Source organism: Gavialis gangeticus, unplaced genomic scaffold (assembly GCF_001723915.1).
Source record: "Gavialis gangeticus isolate Ggan-Ray unplaced genomic scaffold, GavGan_comp1, whole genome shotgun sequence".
NCBI lineage: Eukaryota > Metazoa > Chordata > Crocodylia > Gavialidae > Gavialis > Gavialis gangeticus.
In genome coordinates this window covers 70,362,531-70,386,241 of record NW_017729029.1, presented here as the reverse complement: position 1 = coordinate 70,386,241, position 23,711 = coordinate 70,362,531, and the positions used below count along the sequence as shown (strand labels likewise).

The window sequence follows — 23,711 nt, the reverse complement described above, 5'->3', positions numbered from 1 at the left end:
ACCAGAGGTCAGGAAAACAGACCTTACAACAACAGGCTGAGAGCCATGGGGCTCTTTAGCCTGGAAAAGCGCAGGCTCAGGGGTGATCTGATGGCCACCTATAAGTTTATCAGGGGTGACCACTAGTATCTGGGAGAACATTTGTTCACCAGAGCATCCCAAGGGATGACAAGGTCGAATGGTTATAAACTACTGCGAGACCGTTTCAGGCTGGACACAAGGAAAAATTTCTGGAACAGCCTGCCATCGGAGGTGGTTCAAGCACCTACATTGAACACCTTCAAAAGCAAATTGGATGCTTATCTTGCTGGGATCCTATGACCCCAGCTGACTTCCTGCCTTCGGGCAGGGGGCTGGAATTGATGATCTTCCAAGGTCCCTTCTAGCCCTAATGTCTATGAAATCTATGAAACCATTTATAAATTGCCTCATAGGGAAGAAATTCTGTATACAGAGGTCAAAGGAGAAACAATGGCTGGAAACTGAAACCAATCATATTCACAGCAGAAAAAGGAATTATTTTTTAAGATTAAGGTGATTAACTATTAGAACAAACTACAAGGGAAATGGTGGATTAAGATATCAAGATATCTCTTGATATCTTCTAGAAAGGCAAATACTTATGCTTCAATTAAACTCAAGTTCGTGTTACAGGAGTAACTGAGTAAAATTTAAGGAGATTAGCCTATATAATATAACAGTTCCCTCTGGCCTTCAACTCTATAAATCTTTAGATACTTAAATAAGATGAACTGGCTTTCAGAGATGCTGAGAACTCAGTTTACACTTACTTATGAGAGAAATGCAGGTATTCATCATCTCTGGAAGGCCTGGACTCAAAGCTTACTGAAGTCGGTATGAATCTTTCCATGAGCACTGGATTGAACTAAAAATTAGATCACTTGTTTAGGTGAATGACTTAGATGGCTAAAACTGGGCACCTCAAATCCATAATCTGAAATTAAGTCTGAAGTATTGGACCCAATAAGCACATGAATACGTAAAAGTTAGGTGCCTCAACTATTAATTGTTAGGTGCCTAGACTTCCTACGCAGTGCATGGGGTAGTGAAGTGCCACTGGATGCAATGCAGTGCAGACAGTAAACTGAAAAGGGAGCAGCCTCAAGTCAATATTCTTTGTGTACAGCTGCCTAGAGCTAGCCAACAGAGAAATGCTGAAGACAAGGACAAGTCCTAAATCCCACCCTCAGATGGCTCACTCAGGCTTTAGGGAGGCCTGGTCTATGAACATCTACCAGCTCAAGCCTTCAGGGGATTTACACCTCATTTCTGGATCTTATATGGGTTTAAGTATCAGACACCAGGCTGATCAGTCCTGTTAAAAGTGGGGCATTCTAGGCCTGCACAAAATCAGAGAAACTTTAATGTAAAAGCCTGAGGCTTCTATGATGTTAAGGAGCCTGCTGCTATGATGTTAGCAGCTGAGTGGAGTTTTCAGGATGATAATTTTAGACGTCAGTGCCTACTTTCCATCCAAGTCTCACCTTTAGGCACCCCAGTGATATTTTTCTTTTTTTCAGATTGTGTCCTATGCAACTTCCAGGCAGTCTGTGGCAAAGCTGTGAGTGAGCTCCAGGATTGTCCTGGCAGTAATTCTTGTGCCGTAGCCTACTCCTTTTTTGTTTCCACTTTCACTGTTAGATATGGAGATCAGTGCTGACAGATCTTTAGAAGAGAAAATTGTCAGAGATAAAAGACAGAATAGGATTCTGACATCCTTTTAATGGGTTTGTGTATTAGGATGTTAAGGCACTTAAAACAGTTTGTAATTAGTTGACGCAGACTACTAAAATAGTGTTGAAACAGTAGAATTGGCACAAAGGAGACAAAAGGTGGGCTTCAGCTCAGAGTTAAACTGAAACCTTTTTTTCTAACGTCTAGTCCTCATTAGCAGTCCCTTGATTTGAGCATGATCTCTACCATGACTTGTTGATGGATCTTGAGCTGACTTAGAAATCCAGTCCTTGAGTCACAGATCCATCCACAGAAGTTGCAGGTCTTTCTGCAGGGGAGAGTAGGTCATAGGCTGGAATTTCTCTCCTTTTCCTTCCTCTGCTCTCTCTCCTCTACTTTGAGGGCAAGACCCTTTACCAGGAAGTGGGTGGCCACTTGGTTGAGGTTGTAGCACCATTGACGTTGGTTAGGAGCCAGCTTCTCCCAGCTCTTGATGTCATTGTCCATTTCTTAGGATATGCCTTCAATCTGTCCTTGTTGTGCTTCCTCTCGCCACTGTAAAATCTCAGGCAGCTAAGGGAGTAGAGCAGTTGTCCTGGGAGTCAAGCCAGGCATCTGCACACAATGTCCAGTTCATCAAAATTGGTGGTTGAGGATCACTGACATAATGCTAGTAACATTGGCTTCAGCAAGGATGCTGGTATTTGTGCTGTGATCTTCCCATATGATGTGGAAGATTTTCCAGAGACATCTTTGCTGATACTTCCTCAGGCTCTTGACATGATGGCAGTAGGTCACCCATAATTCACATCCAGAGAGGCAAGTGGGGATGATGACTGCATGCAGACTTGGATCTTGCTGTATTTCTGGAGGTCGTGATCCATAAAAACATGCCAAAGCCATTTCCTGAAGTAAGCTTTTGTACACTGGATCCTGTTACTGGATCTTCTCATCAATATTCACACACTAAGAAAAGTAGCTACTGAGGCAAGGGAAGCGCTCAAATACCTCCAGGGTCTTTCCCTCAATGGTAATTTGAGGTGAAGGATCATACTGATGGCCTGGGGAAGACCAATAGAGAAGTTTAGTCTTCTTGATGTTGAGAAAAAGGCCCAATATTCAGTAGGCTCCTAGTGTGGGAATTCCAAATAACATATATATAAGATTATGTGTCCGGCTGCTATTAGTCAGAGTTTTGTCCCCATGAGGCTGAATTTCAAGCTTTGTGGGTTTAAATTTGGCCCTTAACCAGTAGTAGCTTGTGGTTTAATATATTAAAATTGTGATCATGTAGATCACACACCTATCCTGATTACTAGTAGGATAGAACTATTCAGCACCAAGTGTCTCACAGCATTTTACTAAATCTGAATTACCAGCATTCAGTACTTTAAAAGTGTATGTTGATATAAAGCACTCAGCCTAAATTCATAAAATCTAGGTACTTAATAGAAGATTTGTCTTAATTTATTGGAATGTACAAACTTATTTACAGAAGAGTACATTTCAACTTTTCTTTACACATCTAAAATTGTCTCCTCTTAAAGTATTTGGATAGCAACATAATCAGCTACACTTCACTGTTTTCCCCTCTTAAGTACATATTATCTTGAGGTATACAGTATGTGAAATATTTTTTGGCAAGTCAGAATATAGTGCAATACATTCTGCCTTAAACGGTATTCCAAGAGCACACCCTAAAAGATTGTATGGTTAGTTCTCACAGCTGGGCCTCATTAAAGCAGCAGACTTTTGAAGGCAGGCTTTGGCCACAGGAAAAGTTGCTACTCCCCGGAAGGACCACACACTGCCTGGATCCAAACTAAGCTAATATTGTCTGCAGGACCCCGTGCAAGAGACATTAATGTAGACTCCACAGCATTTTGTAGAAAACCAGGGATTTTTTTTTGTGGTGTGGACGAAATTAAAATTCTGGAATGAGGATGTTTCTTGACGTCTCAACCCTCAGGACTGCTTTAAAGAATAACACAGCACATGACAGTCCAGTGCCATCTGATAATGGCAACCACAGAACTGGAACAGCTACATATGCAGCTGGCCAAATCTTTCAAATATTTAATTACCAAGGAAAGTGCTTAATATCAGGCTATTAAAAATTATTTTGCTGATTATACAGATACTAGGATCACTCCATATATAATTTCAATAGGTCTATTTGCTACCAAGCAGTATGTTCAGTTTAAAATACTGACAGACAGCCAAGCACAAACACAGCCCCACATGAATACAAGGCACTGGTGAAATCCGGGTCCCACTGGAATCAGTGGCTAAACTAGTGCTAATTTAATGAGGGCAGAATTCTACTTGCTGTGATTAAATAATGTTGAATCTACAGCTAAGAAAATGGTAGAGACAGTTATGGTATATGGATTAATCTTGAGGAAGGAAGTCCCATCCTGGAGTTGCCAGTTATCCACCACTTATATTTTTGGTTTAAAATGTGTTTACATAGGTAGTAAATAAATTAGCAGCATTTTAAACGCTCTTGCATCTTGTAAAAGTAAGAGTAGCCAAAGAAACATTATGTTAAAGAAATAATGCATCATCAAATTCTGCTTTCATTCTGGCTTTGTATCAGAATTGCTCCAGTGGAGGATTAAGTTCTGGGTTTACATGAGGGTAAAAGAAGAAAGCAGATTCACAATGATGAATAAATAATAATGAATACAACCATCAAAATAAAATATAACTAAAACAATGATGTACATTAAAATACTAGGCTGTGGCCAGACATTACATTAAAAACATTCCAAATGCTTTTGAAGACTTTCAAAGGAAAAAGTGTACAGGCATGTACACCTGATAAAATGTTCTAAAAATGGCTGAAGTCTGACCAAAATGATCCTGGAGGGAGCAAGTACTATAATCTACCATTTCATTTCACGACATCCCATGCTACATGTGCATTAGGGCTGTGCAAAATTTCGACGGACATTTCATTTCGAAGGTGTTTCGACACATTTCGAGCTTGAAACACCGAAACAGAAACGAAACACAAGGCTTCGAAACACCTTCAAAATGAAACAAGAGCACTCGAAACATTTCAAAAATTTCAAAGAGTTTTGAGTTTCAAAGCTGGGCTTGCAGGGAAATACAAACTAAGGACAAAGGGGGGAAAGGGGGGAAAGGACTGCCCTGATATTGACTGTGTAGCGGGCCAGTGACTGTGATCCTTCCCTGAGGTCCCTTCCAATCCCAGTGCTCTGAGGGAAGGACAGAGGAGCATAAAAGCATTGTTTGAAATGAGCTTTGTCAGCTTTGCCTTTGTCAGCTGCATCCTCCAGGTGCATCAGGAGCATCAAGAAGGCTCTCACTTCCTACTTGCTAATCTGTTCCTAGCAAGTGCAATCCAATCCTTTCTGAAATACCCTAATACCCTTTCCTAATCCATTCCTTTCAATTTATTCCTCCCTCCAAATCCCCTTTTTGTTATTATCTGTAATTATTTCTCCACATAAAAGAAATCTGTGTTTTCCCTGACAGTCAATGCAAACTGTGCAGGAAAGCACAACATATATTACAGAACATACATTTATACAGTACATAAATACATACGTTACATTACAGAAACACACACATATTTTCCAGCACACCAAACATGAAGCGTGCTGAAATGGCAGGCAGCTGCTTTTCTGGCTGGGGTGGAAGATGGGGCAGAGGGAGAGTTCCAAGTCCCCCCCACCCCTCCAAAACTTAGACACAGCCTCTTTTCAACAACTAGGAGCCATGCCGCTTCTGGAGGGTGAGTTCGCAAGGCGAGCGAGGTCACCCAGAGCATTGGGGAGATGCTTGCCGGTGGGCTCTCCTTCAAGCTGAGGTGATGGATGAGTCCCACACGGCAACAGAGATCATGGGGGCCGTGAACCACATGGTGCAGGGGTGTTCACTGGGCAGGGTGAGCTCACCTGTGGGTTCATGATTACCAACAATGGGGCCAATATGGTCAAGGCCATCCATGATGCCAACTTTGTTGGCACCCACTGTGTGGCATGCAAGCTGTACCTCATAGTGAGGGATGCCTTGGAGGGGGACAGGGCTGATGGTGAGGGTGCCATCAAAACCAGCCACCTGATTTCAAAATGCAGGAAGGTGGCAGGCTACTTCCACCGCAGCATCAAAGGGGGCAAGATGCTGTGGGAGAAACGGGCAGAGCTGAGGGTCCTGTAGCAAAAAATCATGCAGGATGTGGAGAATTGGTGGAACTCCATATACCTGATGCTCAACAGGCTGGTTGAACAACAGAAGGTCTTCCATGAGATGGCCTTGCATGGAGAGTTTGGGATCAGTGGTTCGCTTAAAGCTGAGTGGGATAGCATCTCCCAGATCTTGGTGGTCCTCAAGCCCTTCCTTGAGGCCACCAAAAGCCTCAGCAGTGGCGATGCCCTCCTGAGCCAGGTGATCCCTGTAGTGAGGGAACTTGAAAACAAAATGCACAAGTTCCAGAGGATCGATGTTCCTGGCTGGGGCAAGCCGCTGTCACTAGAGGTGCAGGCACTGGTGAAGCGGCTGAAGGAGAGCATCAAGAAACATCTAGATCTATTGCAGTCCAGTACAGTCCACGCGCAGGTGGCTATGTGCAAACCAAGGGTGAAGGGGAGCGCATGCAGCAGCAAAACCCTGGACCACTGGATGGAGGTCCTGGTGAACAGAGTCCAGGAGGCAGAAGGGCACAGGTAGGGAGACGTGGGAGAGGGGGATCCACTTTCCTGTGCCAGCATGCCATCCACCAGCCAGTCTGTTCTCCACCACAGGCGCTGCCAATGTGGGCCAGGGGCATGGCTTCCATGGTGGGGTCTAGATGCACCAGACCCCACAATAAGGCAGGTAGCACTCAGACCTTGGTGGCTGCCTATCTTACTGAGGTCATGGAGCCGCTGCTGTGCAACCCCTTAGCCTACTGGGCAAACCACAGACAGATGTGGCAGGATCTGGCCACAGTTGCCTGGGAACAACCCAGGCAGGTGTTTCCAGGTGCAGGTGTTCAGCATTGCTGGGGATGTGACACCCCACTGCACTTCTTTGGATCCTGGTTTGGTGGAGCAGCTGGTGAACTTCCTGCCGTTGGGGTTCCCAAAGCTCCAGATGCAGACAGATTGAGTACCACCCTCCTCACTTCATCCACATCTATTTCCTTTTGGTTTCTGGTTTCCGAACCATTTAATGCCCCACTCTCAGAACTGGAGGTGGCACTCACTACATCACCAGCCAGCAGGGGAAGAACATGTCCCTTCTGAGCTCCCATGCCAGGACAAACCTGGAGGTATGAGACGGGGCTATGGGAAATGAGGAGGTCCCAGGTCCTGGGCATGACCTAAAACTGCACCCTGCCAGGGTTGGGAGGCCTGGTGGGACTGCTGGCAGCATGGCAGCCCCCCAGGAGATGCCAGGACTGAGGACCTCTCTGGTGAAAGGTGAGTAGGAGGCACCTTATAACCTCCAGCCACCACACACATGCACAGTCCTGGCTGGGGAAAGCCCAGACCCCTAAGATCTTTGAGAGGCCTGAGGCTTACTGGTTGCAGTGGAGTTGTGAGGCTCCAAGTGAGCTCAACATAGCTGCCTGGGATGCCATCTGTGGGTCAATCCGATATCTTTTAGTAGACTAACTGGTGTGTGCCTTTGCTGTCCCCCATCGCTCCTGCCTACAGACCTGATGCCTGCCCCCTCACCCCATCCCCAGCCCTTGCTGCTACCCTATTTCCCACTCGTACTGATGCCCCATCCCCAGCTCAATCCTCCCATCTGCTGATGCAGCATCCTCTGACCTACACTTCCGGTTGGCAGAAACATGGGTCAGGAAAGCAGTGTGTGCTGCTTCCCCTTCCCAACCCATGCTGCTGCCCCACTTCCTGACCTGTGCTGATCAGCAGCAGTGCAGGTCAGAAGACGTACAATCAGCACAAGCAGGGGATTTTGCAGCAGCGTGGACCAGGGAATAGGGAAGCAACACACACTGCTGCCCAATCAACATGGGTCAGGAGATGGGGCAGTAGCACATGTGCACGTGCTGTTGCCCCATCCCTTGAGAGTGCTGCCATTGAATCCCTAACCGATGCTGCCACCCTATCCCTCGCCTGATTCCCAACTTGTACAGTCACCATAACCCCAGCCACATCCATAACTCAATCCCTGACCTGTACCTCTGCCCAGCTCCTTTCCAATCCCCAACCTGCAATGCTGCACATCCCACCCCACCCCTGCCAACCCAATCCCTGATGCAAGTTTCCTGGGGGGAACTTGTCTTAGATTGGAGTAAATACAGTAGTTGGTAGGAGGGAGTGCTGAGTGTGGTCCATAACATGAGATTGCTCCTGAGCATGCACACATTGATTAGGGATGGGCAGGTTCCAGAATAGCTGGACTTTCCACCTTGATGATATCAGTGACCCACTTACATTTAGAGAGCCTGTGCAGTAGCTTGTGTGGTCCGCTGGAGTGCTGTGTGTTACATCTGAGTGCCAAGAGCACAAGAGTAGGGTGTCGTGTGCACGTACGATTGGTGAGAAGAATGATTGACACATGGTGTGATTTTGGTGAGTATTTAAGAAATCCTGAGGCATGATTCGGCGCACGAATGCAATGTGGAGGCTTGAGAGTACTTGAGGTTTAAATGGTGTGTGAGCTTACCTGGCTGGTGATACCTGCGTGTCTGAAGCATATGAGTAGTGACTGTAGCAGTGAGAGAGCAAGAGAGAAAGGGGTGACTTATCAGATTGGATTATAATTAGATAGTTACCTGTAAAAGCATTATTGGATTGGGACCTGGATCATCCATTGGATCGGTAATTATCACCCTTCCCGCACTCTCAGGCTCAGTGAGTACCCTCTGAGGGAAAAGACTGAGGGCCTGACTGTCATTCCAGCTCAGTGAGCCTGTGAAGATCCCAGTGCTTCCTTTCACTGCCCCTGCACAGTTCTGTTTATGGTGTATTGCAGTTAACCAGTGTATGTAGTTAATGCTTGATGTTATGTACATTTCCTAGTGTTAATCTTGTTTTTGTTGTGAGCCCAAGTTTATAGTTTCATAGTTTCTAGGGTCGGAAGGGACCTGAGCAGATCATCTAGTCCGACCCCCTGCCATGGCAGGAAGAGCACTGGGGTCAAATGACCCCAGTAAGGTGGTCATCCAACCTCCTCTTAAAAACCCCCACGATGGGAGCCTGCACCACCTCACTTGGAAGCTGGTTCCAGATTCTAGCCGCCCTGACCGTGAAGTAGAGTAATATACTTTTGAACTTTACTGGAGCTTCAGTGCATTTATAGGGTACATGAGGGTGGGTTGTAGCTCTATGTATATCCCTGACTCCAAAATCCACCCCTAACAGAGATAACACACGAAAGGCCCTGGCTGTCTGAGGAGACATGTCCAGGACACCCAGCAGTGTCCACTTTTCAGGAGAAAGAATCTTCAAGTCACACTACCTTCATCCATGTAGCTCAGGTTGAGAGAACTGGGTTCTGAGAAGTAGGCAGGCTCTAAAAAGAAGCCTTCTAAACATTTTTCTTAACTGGGCACCTCGTGCACAGTCATACAATTGATAACGTTTGCTTCCTGTTTACAAAATGAAAAAGAGTTGGGAGCATTTGTTTTGAGATAGGGCCATATAAATACATAGCCAGCAGCATAATGATGTTTTCTCCTTACCGAGAAATCTTCACCCTTAAAAGGTTTTAACAGCAGCTTACACAAACCCTTGTCTGGAAAGGTTTAGACCGAGGTGATCTTCTGACATCTGTCCTAGCCTTATTTTTTTTCTCTGAGTCTAGCAGCATCTCTGAAATATTTAGAAATAAATATTTTTCCTGCCCAGCTTGTTATGGAATCAAAATAAGTAGCTGCAAGAACTCTTAGAAATGTAGTATCCTACATCCTCACTGAAGGTATTTGTGCACCAAGCATTTCAGCTCAAGCTCCATGATTTTTTGCCTTAGCAGTACCACTAAGGCCTTTGCATCCTTCCTTCCCTCTTAGGGTAGTAATGTGTATGTGAACAGCATGTCTTAAAAAAAAAAAAAAAACCCTAAAAAAAAAAAACCAAAAACTAAAAAACAACAAGCAAAAACAAACAAAACTTCAAGTTCTCCTCCTGCTTTGAGCAACACTCCACATTCTCAATGGCCAACTCCAAAGCACATACCCATAATCTCAAAGTTCTTGGCAAACAACTAAAGGACCACCTTAACAAATTTAATATCTCCTTAGGAGGCTTCTGCAGTTACTTAGTGTTTAAATCTATACTGAGTTGTCAGTGGCCACTCTGAAGGTATTAGCTATGGAGAAATTATGCAGGGAGAAAATAGAAATTGTCTGGGCTCTGGCAGAATGAACTTTGACTACTGAAGGCAATTCCATGTTGATAGTCTCATAAAATAAAAATGCAGAGAGTACAGATCTGGAGGAATCAACTTTTCTGCCCTGGGCAAGTTGTTCAATCTGTGGCAGAGGCTAGAGGCCCTTGATGACATCAGCAAAGGATAGTACACATAGGCTACATACACACATTCAAATAACCAGGTGTGTTCTCCTGGTAGAGAAACTTACCTAGAGCTGCATGTAGACATTCAAATGCTGAGGCAGGTGCACACTTCTCAGCAGGCTTTGCAGGTTCCCTGAGTTGGTCTGGCAACAGAGACAGCAGGGCCTAGGGCAACACTGACTGGCTGACCCAGACTGTCCATAGTCTGCACGTTTCCCTGCAGCACTATGTGGGGTTGTGAAGGGGCATGTTCTGCTCCTTGATGGAGCAGGACTATGCTGCCTTCTGAGAGAAGCCACAGCACTTCAGATATTTGGCTTCCCAGAAATTCCCCTGGGAATGATATAACCTGGGAACAACCACACATTTTTCTCCTGCAGCGGCCATTTTTACTCTGGGAGAAAAAGCCTGAACATCAGTACACTCATGGTTTTTCCTGGGGGAGCGGCAATTCTCCCAAGAGGAACTGAATGTCTGTACAAAGCCATAGTTTAAGCACACCACCTTGCATGTCCTCAGTACAGAGCACAGATGAACAAAGTGGACATCTCCTATGGCTACTACCAAGACCACAACCTCTCTTGAGCTGGGGTGCTTATGGTACATTCACAGGGAAGCAGCACACATAGACTTTCATTATTTTAGAGTTTTTGGTAGGTCTGCATAGTGTAGAAATGCTTAAAAATCTGTATAACCTAGGGTTGAAACGAAGTGTTATGCTTTTGATATCACAACACAACATACAACTCTTGGGAGCTTTTGCACCTAGGGGAACTTAATGTCCTCTACACTGTAGGTGCATGAGTTTCCCCTCACACATTACAGAAGTCTAGACACTTAGGAAAGTGTCACAGAAGCCAGCAAGCTAGGTGGCTTCCAAGCTAGGAAGGGGTCTGCCTCTCTCAGGATTCTCAACTGTGAATTCTCTTCTGCAGTTAATGACCTAAGTTAGGTTGGTAGTTTCAAGCAAAAAGTGGCAGGTATATCACTCACTTGGATTTGAGAGATGCTCAATTCCTTTTATTTCATATTTGGAGCAGGAACTTAAAAACTATGTCTCAAATTTTAAGACTGTTCTAACCTGTAAATATAGCATGTTATTCAAGGTACTTAAATATTCATTCATTTTACACAAGATAAAACCACCGTAGCAGCTGAAAGATACACTTAACAATCCCTATGGCATCACAGTTGGAGCTCTTTTATGGAAGTGACAAGTCATAGATTTGTGTTACATCTTGTAAGCAAAGAGAAAAGGTGTTATTTATAGTCTGGTCATACATGCCAGGTAAGTGCTTTGATCACTAACCTAATTAAGCCTAGGAATGTGAATGCTATCTTTTCTTCTTCCTAACTCTAACCGTGCAAACTATAACCTCCTAAATTCTCTCAGAGCTTCCAGGCTAGAGCAGATGCAGAAATGCCTACTTTGAGAATTCTACCAGATTTTGGGGGGGCTGAGCAATTCAGCAGGTCTTAGAATTTGGGTAGTTCTGCACATACAGAGCAGCAGAAGTTCAGGAGACTTCTAGATTACGTAGCAACTGAGCAGGAGCTTTAAGGAACTACATTTTAAACTTGGGAATCTAACTACTACTTTAAGTACCAAAGTCCCTTTGGCAAATATAGCTTTTAGTTCTTACTGGGGTTAAGTCTTAATTTGTAATGGGAGTGCAGCAAGATGGTAAATGTATATATGGTATAATCAAAATAATTAGCAATTGCTCCTATGTACAGTGCAAAGCAGATGTATCCCTGTGCAGTCTTAAGGCCATAAGTTCTTCCATATTCCCTTGTTTTTCTACACGGTGGAAAAACATCTTTGCTTTATAATATCTTCTAATGCCAGCGTCCCAGTAATGTTTACCGCACAGCCACAAAAGTATTGCAAATTTCAGGAATAATCCTTTTTTATTAATATTAAGCAAATTGGGGTAATTTTTCCTCATATATACTTTGTCCTTTGTTTCACATTATAATTACGAAAGATACAGAATACACACATCAAACCAAAAATCACGTTTATTGTGTCAGCCACAAGTGCAAATATAGCAACAAGTCATTCAGCAGTTACAAATACAGAGGAGACTGTAATATAAATGCTAAGTACACTGACAGAGCAACCTCAAAGAGCAGCAAGAAAGACTCTTGAAGTTTAAAAAAAAAAAAAAAAAAAAAATTCTGTATCCTTTTCTACTTGTCAAAGTCACACCAGGAATGTTCCTACAAAAAAGTCCAGGTATAGCTAACTGTTCTGGAATTAACAGATGAATTATTTTCAGTTTATAAAATGGCCTGACCAAGCTTTTTAAAAATCAAGAGAGTTGTTCTAGTTTCTAAACAAGTGTATCCATTTGCTCAAGATGGAAATGCAGTGCTAGTATCAGTTCAGTGTTTGCTATATTTGATATTGCAATTAAAAAAAAAGTCCAATTTCAGTGCATTAGCTAGAGTTCTACATGAATCCAAATAGAACAACATTATACAGATATTCTTGAAATGTAGTAAAAACCTTCAAAAAATGACAAGCTTTCAAGTAGTTTGTCTTTTTTTGCTTCATCTTTAAATATATAATTAAAATATATATGCAATGCTCACATATAAAATAGAAATGCATTCCAATTAGGAAGATACCATAAGATAGTTAAAGGCTTTCCTTACCACTTAATAGCCAAGGAACAAGACATATGTTTAAATTTTGCTTTTCTTTTTTAAAAGCAAAATATTGCGTTATTCTGTGATCAAGTGTTAAATTGCCAGTTTTAGCCCAAAAGAGATGGCAGCAGTTTGTATCTGTGGGAGTTTGAGTGAGTGATTTAGTCAACCTTCTTTTCTGACTCCTGCTTCCCTTTTTCCTTGAAGGCAATATACTGACAGTCTGTACCAAAGATTCTGTCCCACCATGTGAAAGTTGAAGCATAATTACCAATAAAGTTCATGTGATGAAAGTCATGAAAACGAGCTCCAGCATAAAAGGGTATTAGATGCAGAGGGTTCAGAGGTAGATCATAGCCACTAGAGAAAGAAAAAAAAAAAAAAATCACAATGTTAATATATAGTTTTGACATTTTGTTTCAAATACAATTTATAACACCAGTTTTCTACTACTTCTACTACATTTTTAGAAGACCACTAAAATTAAGATACTATTAATTTCAATTAAAATACTGAAAGTTACTTGAACACTGGGCAATATGACTTCATTAGAACAAGAGGACCTCAAAAGACATTATAAATAAAAATGTGTGTAGGAGCATTTGAAGTTCTGTATCTTAGATACCATTATCTATTATTAAAAGTGTTGCTTTTTCAGAGAGTCAGACTGACAATCTGACACCAAAATACAAATCACCAATACAACTGGGTGGAATCATACACAGCATCTGATCCAGTACACAGTATCAGACTATAAGGTAGCCAAGATTAAAGTATTTTATAATGAAGCAGTTACTACTAAAAGAAAAAATAAATAGGAAAATGCCTCTTAAGATGGACTTTCCCTCCTTCATGGAACTGATATCCAAATGCACTGTGCACCACCTAGCGGAGATGTGATACCTAGATTTTTGCCCTGATAGAAACAACAGCTTTCAGCCGACTGTCAAGCTGCTCACATGAAGCATTCTTTTTGTAGTGTAGTTTTGGCTGGTTAAAGTAAGTTGCATATAATAAAGGTTCAAACGATGCTATTAGAATGCAACAAAATTAATATCAGAGGGCACCTATACATGTGACAGAGTTCTGCTCCACAGACTTAATTAATTGAGTCTGCTAGAGAATGCTAATTAGCATGCTCCAGCAGCCTCCACATCATATGCATTCAGCATCCCTGCATTTCAAAATGGTGGTGGGGGTGCTGTAACTAAAGCTCACCAAACAAGAGCTGCTCTAATTAAAGCACCCCTCCCTCCCCTACCCTGGAACACATGTACAGATGCCTAGAGTTATTTCAGCACTTGAAGAATGGGTACTATTTTTAGAATGGACAGATTCTAAACGCGTGCTTTTTTTTCTCCTAATATCACTGAAGTGTTTCTAAGTCCAATGTCACTATGTTTGGTATCAGATTACACTATTCACTCAGCAACCCCACATCAAGATTTACAGCTCTCCCCCATAAACATGCATCAAAAAAGCCCCTACACTCTTATTTCTGCTGGAGGGCCTGGGTGAAGTGGCTGAATTGCACAGTAATATTTTGGAGATCCTACCTGAAAGAACTTCAGCACTTTTGCTATGGAAGCAAATTAAAAGTATCTATGATGAAACACACTCTACAAGTAGTATTCCTTGGAGCAAGCTCCCTGTGGAGCGATGTTGGTTGCCTTGAAGTTATTGTCACTTGAAGCATAAAAAAGTTAAACATTCATGTTTTGTTTAAAAAAAAAATCACCAGTCTCCCATATGCTAGCAGGTATTAGGTAATACATTCAGAAAGTGTGGATGTCCAAGTGACATGCCGAAAATTCAAGTCTTTCCTGAAAAACAGAGACTGAGCTGTGGTACAATTCTGCCAAATCTGACAAGTTTAGTTTTTAGCCTAAACTTTGAGAAGTTCTTGGTTCTCTCAAAATAGTGTCTTTTATTATTAACTCTACAAAAGAAGAATAGTCATTTTGGGTAAAAGGCAACCTAAAAATACTGGAAAGAAAAAAGCCTACAATTCTTCAAGCTGGCCTGAACTATGTTAGCTTGGTTTTGTAGACTGGGAGAAGCTCTCCTACACTAGCGCACATATGGCTTAAAAAGTAAATAATAATTTATAAAAGCACAGGAACAGACATCACTATGCAGTAGCATGTTCTTCACCTGTGTACATCAATGGTTTCCATCAAGCGACATACTACCCATGCCCACAGAAAAACCACATGGTTACAGAAAACTAAAATTCCAATGAAAAAGCCAGTTCCAAGGATCAGCGTTTCCAGGGGATGTGCATACTCTGCTTGCATCCCAAATGGAGACTAAGGAAAGAAAGAAAGAAAAAAGTCAGTTATGCACTCAGTTGAAAGTGCCATTTTCTATTATAGCCCAAAATAAAAAGCATCCACAATGTTATTTATACCCATACAGAATTATGGATACGTTTGCTGGCAAGACAGTGACCCAATTCTAGGAGTTACATTGCTCGAGTTAGATAGCTATGGGATTTAATTCCCCCACCAGTAAAACGGTGGGGCTGGAGAGTTGAGTAATCTCACATAGAAAAATAGTTTTATACTGAATACACCAGTTATATTGTTATAATAATACATCATCAAGTGCCAGGTGTGGGAAGTGAACTGAAAATGGCCAGTCATTCCCTTCATTTTTAAAAGGGACCAAATGAGACAGAACTGAAATATCTGGGGAGACTACAAACTGGACTAACCTCCCCCTAACCCCATGTTGAAAGAACAAAACATTCTGAAGTGAAATGCGTTATATTTATGTTGTACTGATACTGTTATATTAAACATATTAGAAAATATTCAAGTAGTACATACTACAAACTCATGATGCACTTTATGGATGTACTTGTATATTCTCCTGTGATGCAAAAGTCTATGCAGGAAATAGTGCCAGGCATCCTCAATCACCGCACATCCAAGGCACTGAGCAAGCAGAACATACCTTTGAAAGTAAAACCGCAAATTAACTATAGCTCAATGAAGCTACATCTGAAAAACAGCCCATTTTTTCAGCAGGCCAAACCTTACAGCCTTTAAGCCATTCTTGCATACACCAGTAAGCACATGCATTTAGAGAAAGGTTCCAGAAACATGGGATACACGTTTTTCCTTTAGTAACTAGGTAACAGCACATATAATCAGTGTCATTTATAACAATTCCATCAATAAAAGAAACAGAAGTGAGCTAATATACAGCTTCATGCTTTAGTTTTACTCTTAAAATATTACCTCTCTCGCTCACACACACACACAGTATATTTAATTTTTCATTAACTGTAACATGTAAGTGCTTTTTAAAAAGAGAAAGCAACATCAGAAAGGTATTAGAAAGAGAACCACCTAACACCATGCAAAAGTCAAGCCGCATCCACTATTGTAAAAATATTAGTGTCATGTTTCCCCTGAAGTGAAGTAATGAAAAGGTACTTTCAAAACATCTGGGGTTTTCCTTAAAACTATGTTGAGTCAAAGACCAGGGAGCAGACAGGTGACATTCTCCAAGAAACACAATGCTGCTGGCAACAAGCTGTTAATGTTTTCCTTTGTGTTACTTGTAGAAAGGAGCCAAAAATCACTGAACTTAAAAGTCATCATCTCAAGGACCCAAGCAAGTGAATATTTATTCCTAGCCACTGGGCCTCTCTTTTTGGCGTTAAATCAAAGCCTCTGCTCCCTCCAGACAATACTGTAGGCTTTTGAAATGCTACCAAACCCAGGGACCTTGCTCCTACTGTAGTCAAATGGCTAAAATTCAAGAAGAGCTTGATTAGATACATTAGTGATTCATAATCCAGGGTGAAGTGACAGTATACACCAAAAAGTTCCTTAAGAGAGATGATAGCTTTTTAACGCATCATCAGCTATTCTTTTAGAACTGTTAAAATAGCAGTACACAAAAACAAAACTATCTACTTACCATCTTGGCATCTTTTCCCAAGTATAAGGAATGTTAAAATATTCTGTGAAATAGTAAGTACCACATATGAGAGGCAGCTGAATGAAGAAGTGGTTGAAGAGAAGCGTTTTCAAACACTTCCACTGCTTTTCCCAGGTTTCTGGTGTACCCTAGGGAAAAAAACAACACAAACAAACAAAAAAAAACAAAACAAAAAAAACCCAATAATCAGTACACAGTGTCATTTTAAAAGTCAGCCTTGAGCAAGTTCCCTGCCCTAACCTACTGTCAGAGGCGTAGCATTGTAATAAACTAGCTGGAGTTTCTATGCATCACTGGTTTCTACTCAAGGACAGACCTCTGCAGGATAAAGCTTCCCAACTCTGTTTGACAGATACTATACTAAAAGTCGATAGATATTTCTGTTAGTAGTAAAGAGCTGTGCTTTTGGAGAAAGTTCTAGTCATGACAAAGTTTCAAGTGGACTGTTTCTGTAGAGTACTAACAAACGTGTCTTGAGTGGCCACAATCTGTTACATAACATACTGCATCTCATGTGCCCTCACTACTTACAAATAAGAAAATAAGAACGTACATTAGGATGAAGAAGGATCTTTTCCTATTCTCACTGCTTTAATACATGTTCACCTGTTTCTTTAAAACATGATTAGAGGCAGGGTAGGGAGGTATGTCTTGTTCAGGTTTTTGTGACATAAATGCATCTTTCTAAAAAGGATGTGCAATTTTCCTGATTTTTTTAAAGGAAAAAAAAAAGGTTTGGATCTTGTCTACCCTGGGAATTTATGGGATATTAGTGAGCTAATAGGATGACATAGTAGCACTAGCCTACTCCAGATGAAAAGTGACTTGCCAGGCTGTTTTCATAAACAAAAATTTAAAAAAAAAAAGCCCTCAGGTATAACATTCTATGAATTTAAGGGCTGAAAAAGCTCCTGAACTCTGTAAGAAATCCCTTGCTTTGCTGGAGTACATAGAAGGAGGGAAAAAAGGCAAGCTCTGATAATGATGGGAGTGTTCTTCAGGAAGAACAATATTACATTTCTAAACCATTCTTTTGTTGGAAAATAAAAATAATGCACTAGCTGTGATTTAAATTGGATGATCTACCCAATGCACTGCTGTAACAGATTTTAATTTCTCTCTGTTCCCTTTCCACCCTAGCCACCTCTCAGACATGGAGTTAATGTATAAAATTTTCACTTGGGGGGAAAAAAAAGGAAGTCATAAATCTTTGTCTTACCTGTTGAATTTTATACTTTTGCATATAAGGTATAAACTGAAAGACAAATCCAGGTAGACAGAACAAGAAGTATGAAAATTCATGAACTAAAAGTGATCCCCAGGTTGCAATCTGGAACTTGGTGTAATGATCCAACATATAGTTCCAAGCATCTTTAAATGGTTGCTGCAACGGATTGTCAGGTAAAAAAGAGTCTATGTATTCCACAGCCAGGTAAGCAGAGTTTAAGATAGTAGTACCCTCATTCACTGCCATTGCTCAAACATCACACAGCTTCTCTGCTGTATTCTAGAATTAGCCTGCAAAATTTTGAAAAAGGTAATAATTATTTGAATAGCATCGCTTTGTCATCTAATCTATTCAACAGACACATATTTAAAAAAATTAAGCACTTAAAGGAAATTATAGAAATGTATATGCTATTGGAAATACAAAACCTAGGAAGTAAATAGAGCCAGAAGATTCACCCTGGCTAGTTGACTTGAAGTCAGCTAAAAGCAGTAGAAGGTAAAAGGACAAATCCCAACCCATGATTTTCTTATAACTGATATCACTATAAATTAGTTCAGGGAATCCTTAACGAAAGCTTCTATTTTGCAAATTCTAAAAACCTCAGGAAAATTCAAGACCTAAAAATAGGACTGAAGCCTAATTTAGGCACCTACATAAAAGACTTCAAACAACCCCAGGTTTTGTCAGTGAAGACCTTTCCATATCTATACTGCTACTGCTCTGTATGCCCATAAATGCTATCATCTTGGCAGGTTGTTGCCAGCAACCCTACACCTATGTCCTTCAAGGTACCCAATTCAGTAAGCCAACAGGAAGAAAGATAGACATAAAAAGGGACCTCATAAGGTCATTTAGACCACCCTCCTAGTCAAGGCGAGTCCAGCCAAGCTCTTGAAAATTTTCAAGGATGGAGATTCCATAACTTCTTTAGGGAGACTTTTCTAATGCTTCACCACCTTTGCAGTCAGAAAGCTCTTTCCAATGTTCAACCTAAATTTCCTCTGTTGCATCTTGAGGCTATTGTTCTTAGTTCTGCCCCCTACATCCACAGAGGAAAAAAACCCCAACCTCTCCCCATCCTTTCTATAAATCACCTTTTAGGTATTTGAAGACTTATCAAATCCCCTCTCAGTCTTCTCTTCCAGACTAAATAACCCTACTTCTTTCTGCCTTTCCTCATACACCATGCTTCCCAGGCGTCTAATAATTTTTGTTGCTCTCCGGTGAACTCTTTCCAATCTGCCCATATCTTTCTTGAAGCATAGGGCCCAAAAAGGAACACAGTACTCTAGGTGAGGCCTCAACAGAGCCAAAGACCTGCTCTTTCTCTATAGTACTACAGCCTGGTCGGTCATTTCCTGGTCTGTATTTGCATGTGCAATTATTCTGTCCCAAATGCAGGACTTCACTGAATCCAAGTTGGCCCAACATTGTCAGCTTGTGGGTTCAGTAGAATACACAGCACTCAGTGCCTCTTGCTTTAAAAGCAAATAATTTAACTATATACATTGAGTAGCATCCTCAGAATAATCTAGGGAAAGGTTAAAACACTCAAAGGACAAGAAGGGCTCTCATCCTTGTCTCTGAATGCCTTAACTACCAGATCAGAGCCAAGGCTAAAACAGAGGTCCCAAGGTCTAACAGCCATAAACTCCTGGAAGGCCTATTTAGACTAGACATAAGAAATAAGTTCTTTATGGTGCGTGTCCAGGGTCTGGAACAAACTCCTCCCAGAGGCGTAGTGCAAGCACCTACTCTGGACTCTTTCAAAAAACATGTGGATGTATTTTTTGCTGGGGTAACTTGATCCCAGCTGACTTCCTGCCTATGGCAGGGGGGCTGGACTCAATGATCTCATGAGTCCAGCTCCTAATGTCTGTGAAATCTGTGAAATCTGAGAGGTACTCTCCTTCCCTCCTGTTGAAGCTCTGCTATGGTACAGTAAGGAATGCAAGAGTCAGAAGGCCAAAGAGACAAAATAATTTCCAGCTGATGATGTCACTCAAGTGAAGAAGTGTATCCCAGGTTCTGGTTCCTGCTCCAATTATATAAATAAATTACAGAAATACATATTTTATGTCTATATTTTACACTACATGATCTTTGAATAAATATGCATAAATTGTACTAGAGATGGAAAGTGAGGACTGCTCCTCTCTGAAAGACTGCCCTGACCACTAGCTACAGTCATGCTCCTTCTTGCTTATTATTTACAGGAAATGCAGTATTCCTGCCCCAGCCTTGCTCTAGATTAGTGGTTAGGACACTCTCCTGAGAAGTGGAAGAGGCATATATAAACTCTTCCCTTCAGCTGAGGAAGATACCAATGCCAGGTCTCCCACTTCTTAAGATAATGCTCTAGCCACTAAACCAGTGGTTTTCACTTTTGAAGGGTTTGGAAGCCTTTTGTATCACTTCTGTCATGGAACCCCTACCCTTGCACCTCCATGGCTTCAAGTCAGCTCTTACTGTGAGGGTGACCCAGGCCTCCCAATCTCTTTGCAGAACCCCTGATAACCTATCCCAGAACACCAGGGTTCCACAGAACACAGCTTGAAAACCACTGCACTAAGCTATGATGTAAAGAAAATGAGCTGCACCCACTTCTTCTCCGGTAACATCTGAAAAAGGAAAAGACACAACTTTGGTGCTTAAACTAGGAAAGGGCTTGGGCTAGTTTAGAGTTGTAATTCCAGGAGAAAGGGTTTCAGACATGTTCCTTTCTTCTCTATTACATAAGGGTTGGCCTATTAGATACCTCTGTACTGAAAGTGCTGGCTCGTGTGAATCCTTTCAGTGCATGTAACGACCTTGCTACACAGTGATTTTGGGCGGATCCTGGATTGTCCTCAAATTAACACCTGAAACTAGTTTTCAGCACTCAGGCAGCTTAAAATAATACCACTCCAGGACAGGATTATCTCTGATCCATGTTACCCAGCTCAGGCTAAAGGTGTAACCACTTCAAGCTACACCTTACTGTAAACACCCCATCTGCCTCCCCTGCTGGCCCAAATCAGGACCACCGCTCCCCAACACTCCCCAGCAACCCAGATCCCCACTCACTGTCCACTACCCCTCTCTCTTGCTTGTGGCTGCCCCTACTCTTGGTCCTGAAGAAGCAGGTAGGGAAGGGTTAGCCTGCCTGCCTATCCACCTCCGCTCTCTGGGCCAGGCTCAAGATCAGCAGCCATCTTGGACACTGGTCCACACAAACAGTTTCACTAGGCAGTGTCCACTGGCTCCTTGGACTCATTTGAGGGCCACTAGACACTGTCAAGTGTACTCTGCTCAGTGCCCCCTCTCAGTGCACTCATGTTGAACCTTTGACCATTACTCCTATCCCATTCTGCCTTTCAGTTATCCCAATCAATGACAGGCCCTTAGTAGCCTCCTTCATCAAGGCAGGCTTTTACAGCTGTTTGGTGGGCTTTGGCCCATGTTCCAGAATGACACATTTCTGGGCAGAGTTTCACTGGGCAGTGCCCACTGGTTTCTTGGCCCAATTGGAAGGCAAGTAGTTACTGTTCAGTGTACTCTGCTCCATATCCCTGCTTGGGGCATTCATTTTAAACCTCTGACCATCACTCCTATTCCTGTTTTGCCCTTCTTTTATCCCAAGGAATTAGTTGTTACTTTCTCAGTGGCTTGCCTTTCTAATGGAGGTTTATAGTTCTTGATGGGTAATGGCCCCCAATCCCTTGAAAACAACAAACAGGCCTGTGTCAGCCACTTAAGCCAGTGCCAGCTATACACAGTCACTGAACTGGGTATCCACCCCCTCCCTGGCATCCACCGTTTACTGGTGGATTGGAGATGCCAGAGGAAACTTCTCTGTTTTGTTCACTAGCCATGAACAGATCCATCCTCCAGGGATGGATGTAGTTGGGGGTGGTCCTGCTTTGAGCCGAGAATTGGACTGGATGACCTAACAATCTAAGAGAAGCTGGGAGACAGTAACCACGAGCTAATCAGCTTCACCATCCACCGTAAAGCTGCCAAGTCAGTCAGCAATGCCGAAGTCTTTGACTTCGGGAAAGTTGACTTTGACAAGCTCAGAAGGCTTGTTGGCGAGGCCCTAAGGGACCACAACCTGAGGGGGAGGGGAGTTCACGATGAGTGGTTGCTCCTCAAGGGAGCGATCCTGGATGAAAGGCAGCAAAAGGGCACAGTAGCCCCCTTGGCTCCACAGGAAACTAATAGACCTCTTGCATCTAAAAAGAAAGACCTAGAAAGGATGGAAAGGCTGGGTCCACCTCAAAGGAGGAGTATTCTGCACTGGTCCATACCTGTAGGAAGCAGACCAGGAAAGCCAAGGCTGTGACTGAACTCCAACTGGCTACACATATCAAAGACAATAAAAAGTCCTTTTTTCAATATGTGGGGATCCAGAGGAAAAACAAAGGTAGCACTGGACCCCTGCTAAACCATATGGGACAACTGACAACCAACACCCAGGAAAAAACCAACCTGCTTAATGAGTATTTTGCACTGATTCTTCACCAGCCCCAAGGGACGGCCCTGCTCAATATGGTACGGGGCTGCAAGGGCAAGGAAGAACTGTTACCTTTCATCAATATAGACCATGTGAAGGAACACCTTGAGAGGCTGGACACCTTCAAGTCAGCTGGCCCACACAGTTTACACCCCAGGGTGCTTAAGGAGCTGGCAGGCATTATAGCTCAGCCACTAGCACAGATCTCCAAGAACTCACAGCGCTCAGGTGAAGTCCCCAAACACTGGAAGTAGGCCAATGTGGTGCCCATCTTTAAGAAAGGGAGGAAAGTAAATCCAGGGAACTACAGACCTATCAGTCTGACCTCTATCCCAGCGAAGATTTTGGAAAAAATTATCAAAGAGACCATTCTTGACAAACTGGCTGATGGCAACATCCTGAGGGATAGCCAGCACAGGTTTGTTGCAGGTAGGTCTTGCCTGAACAATCTCATCTCCTTCTATGACCAGGTGACATATCACCTGGACAAGGGAAAAGAGATTGATGTCATACATCTTGATTTAAAAAAAGGCCTTTGATCTGGTGTCCCACGATCACCTCATGGAAAAATTGGCCAACTGCGGCCTCAGCTACATCACAGTCCAATGGCTGGAGAATTGGCTCCAAGGTCGGACCCAGAGAGTGGTAGTCGACGGAAGTAAATTATCGTGATGTGTCATGACCAGTGGGGTCCCCCAAGGCTCTGTCCTTGCGCCTATACTCTTTAACATCTTTATTTATTGGACATTGGTATCAGAAGCAAACTGGCCAAGTTCGCCAATTACACCAAACTTTGGGGTAAAGCATCCACACCCGAGGACAGGATGGTGATCCAAGCCAACCTAGACAGGCTCAGAAAATGGGCAGACAAACCTGATGGCGTTCAACACTGAAAAATGCAAGGTACTCCACCTTGGAAAAAAGCCCCATAGTATGCTTATAGGCTTGGCAGTGCTACACTTGTTAGCACCACCACCTAAAGGGACTTAGGGGTCATGACTGACCACAAGATGAATATGAGCCATCAATACGATGTTGCAGCTGGTAAAGCAAGCAAAATGCTGGCTTGCATCCACAGATGCTTCTCAAGCAAATCCCAGGATGTCATCCTCCCACTGTATGTCGCCTTGTTGAGGCCACAGCTGGAGTACTGCATCCAATTCTGGACTCCACAATTTTAAAA

At 42.6% G+C, this 23,711-nt stretch overlaps 1 protein-coding gene across 2 annotated transcripts in view; it reads right to left on the bottom strand.

Moving 5' to 3' along the window:
- Nucleotides 1–12,197: 12,197 nt before the first annotated feature.
- The window catches only part of MSMO1 (methylsterol monooxygenase 1), an 18,087-nt gene continuing 6,573 nt past the window's right edge, over nt 12,198–23,711 (bottom strand). For both annotated transcript variants that reach the window (XM_019521747.1, XM_019521748.1), the window contains exons 2-6: nt 18,022–18,320; nt 16,782–16,930; nt 15,680–15,806; nt 15,003–15,157; nt 12,198–13,208 (exon numbers count right to left, since the gene is read on the bottom strand). In XM_019521747.1, coding sequence (XP_019377292.1) covers nt 13,010–13,208; nt 15,003–15,157; nt 15,680–15,806; nt 16,782–16,930; nt 18,022–18,276 — 885 coding nt within the window. In that variant the 5' untranslated portion in view covers nt 18,277–18,320 and the 3' untranslated portion in view covers nt 12,198–13,009. The remainder of the gene's footprint in view (nt 13,209–15,002; nt 15,158–15,679; nt 15,807–16,781; nt 16,931–18,021; nt 18,321–23,711) is intronic.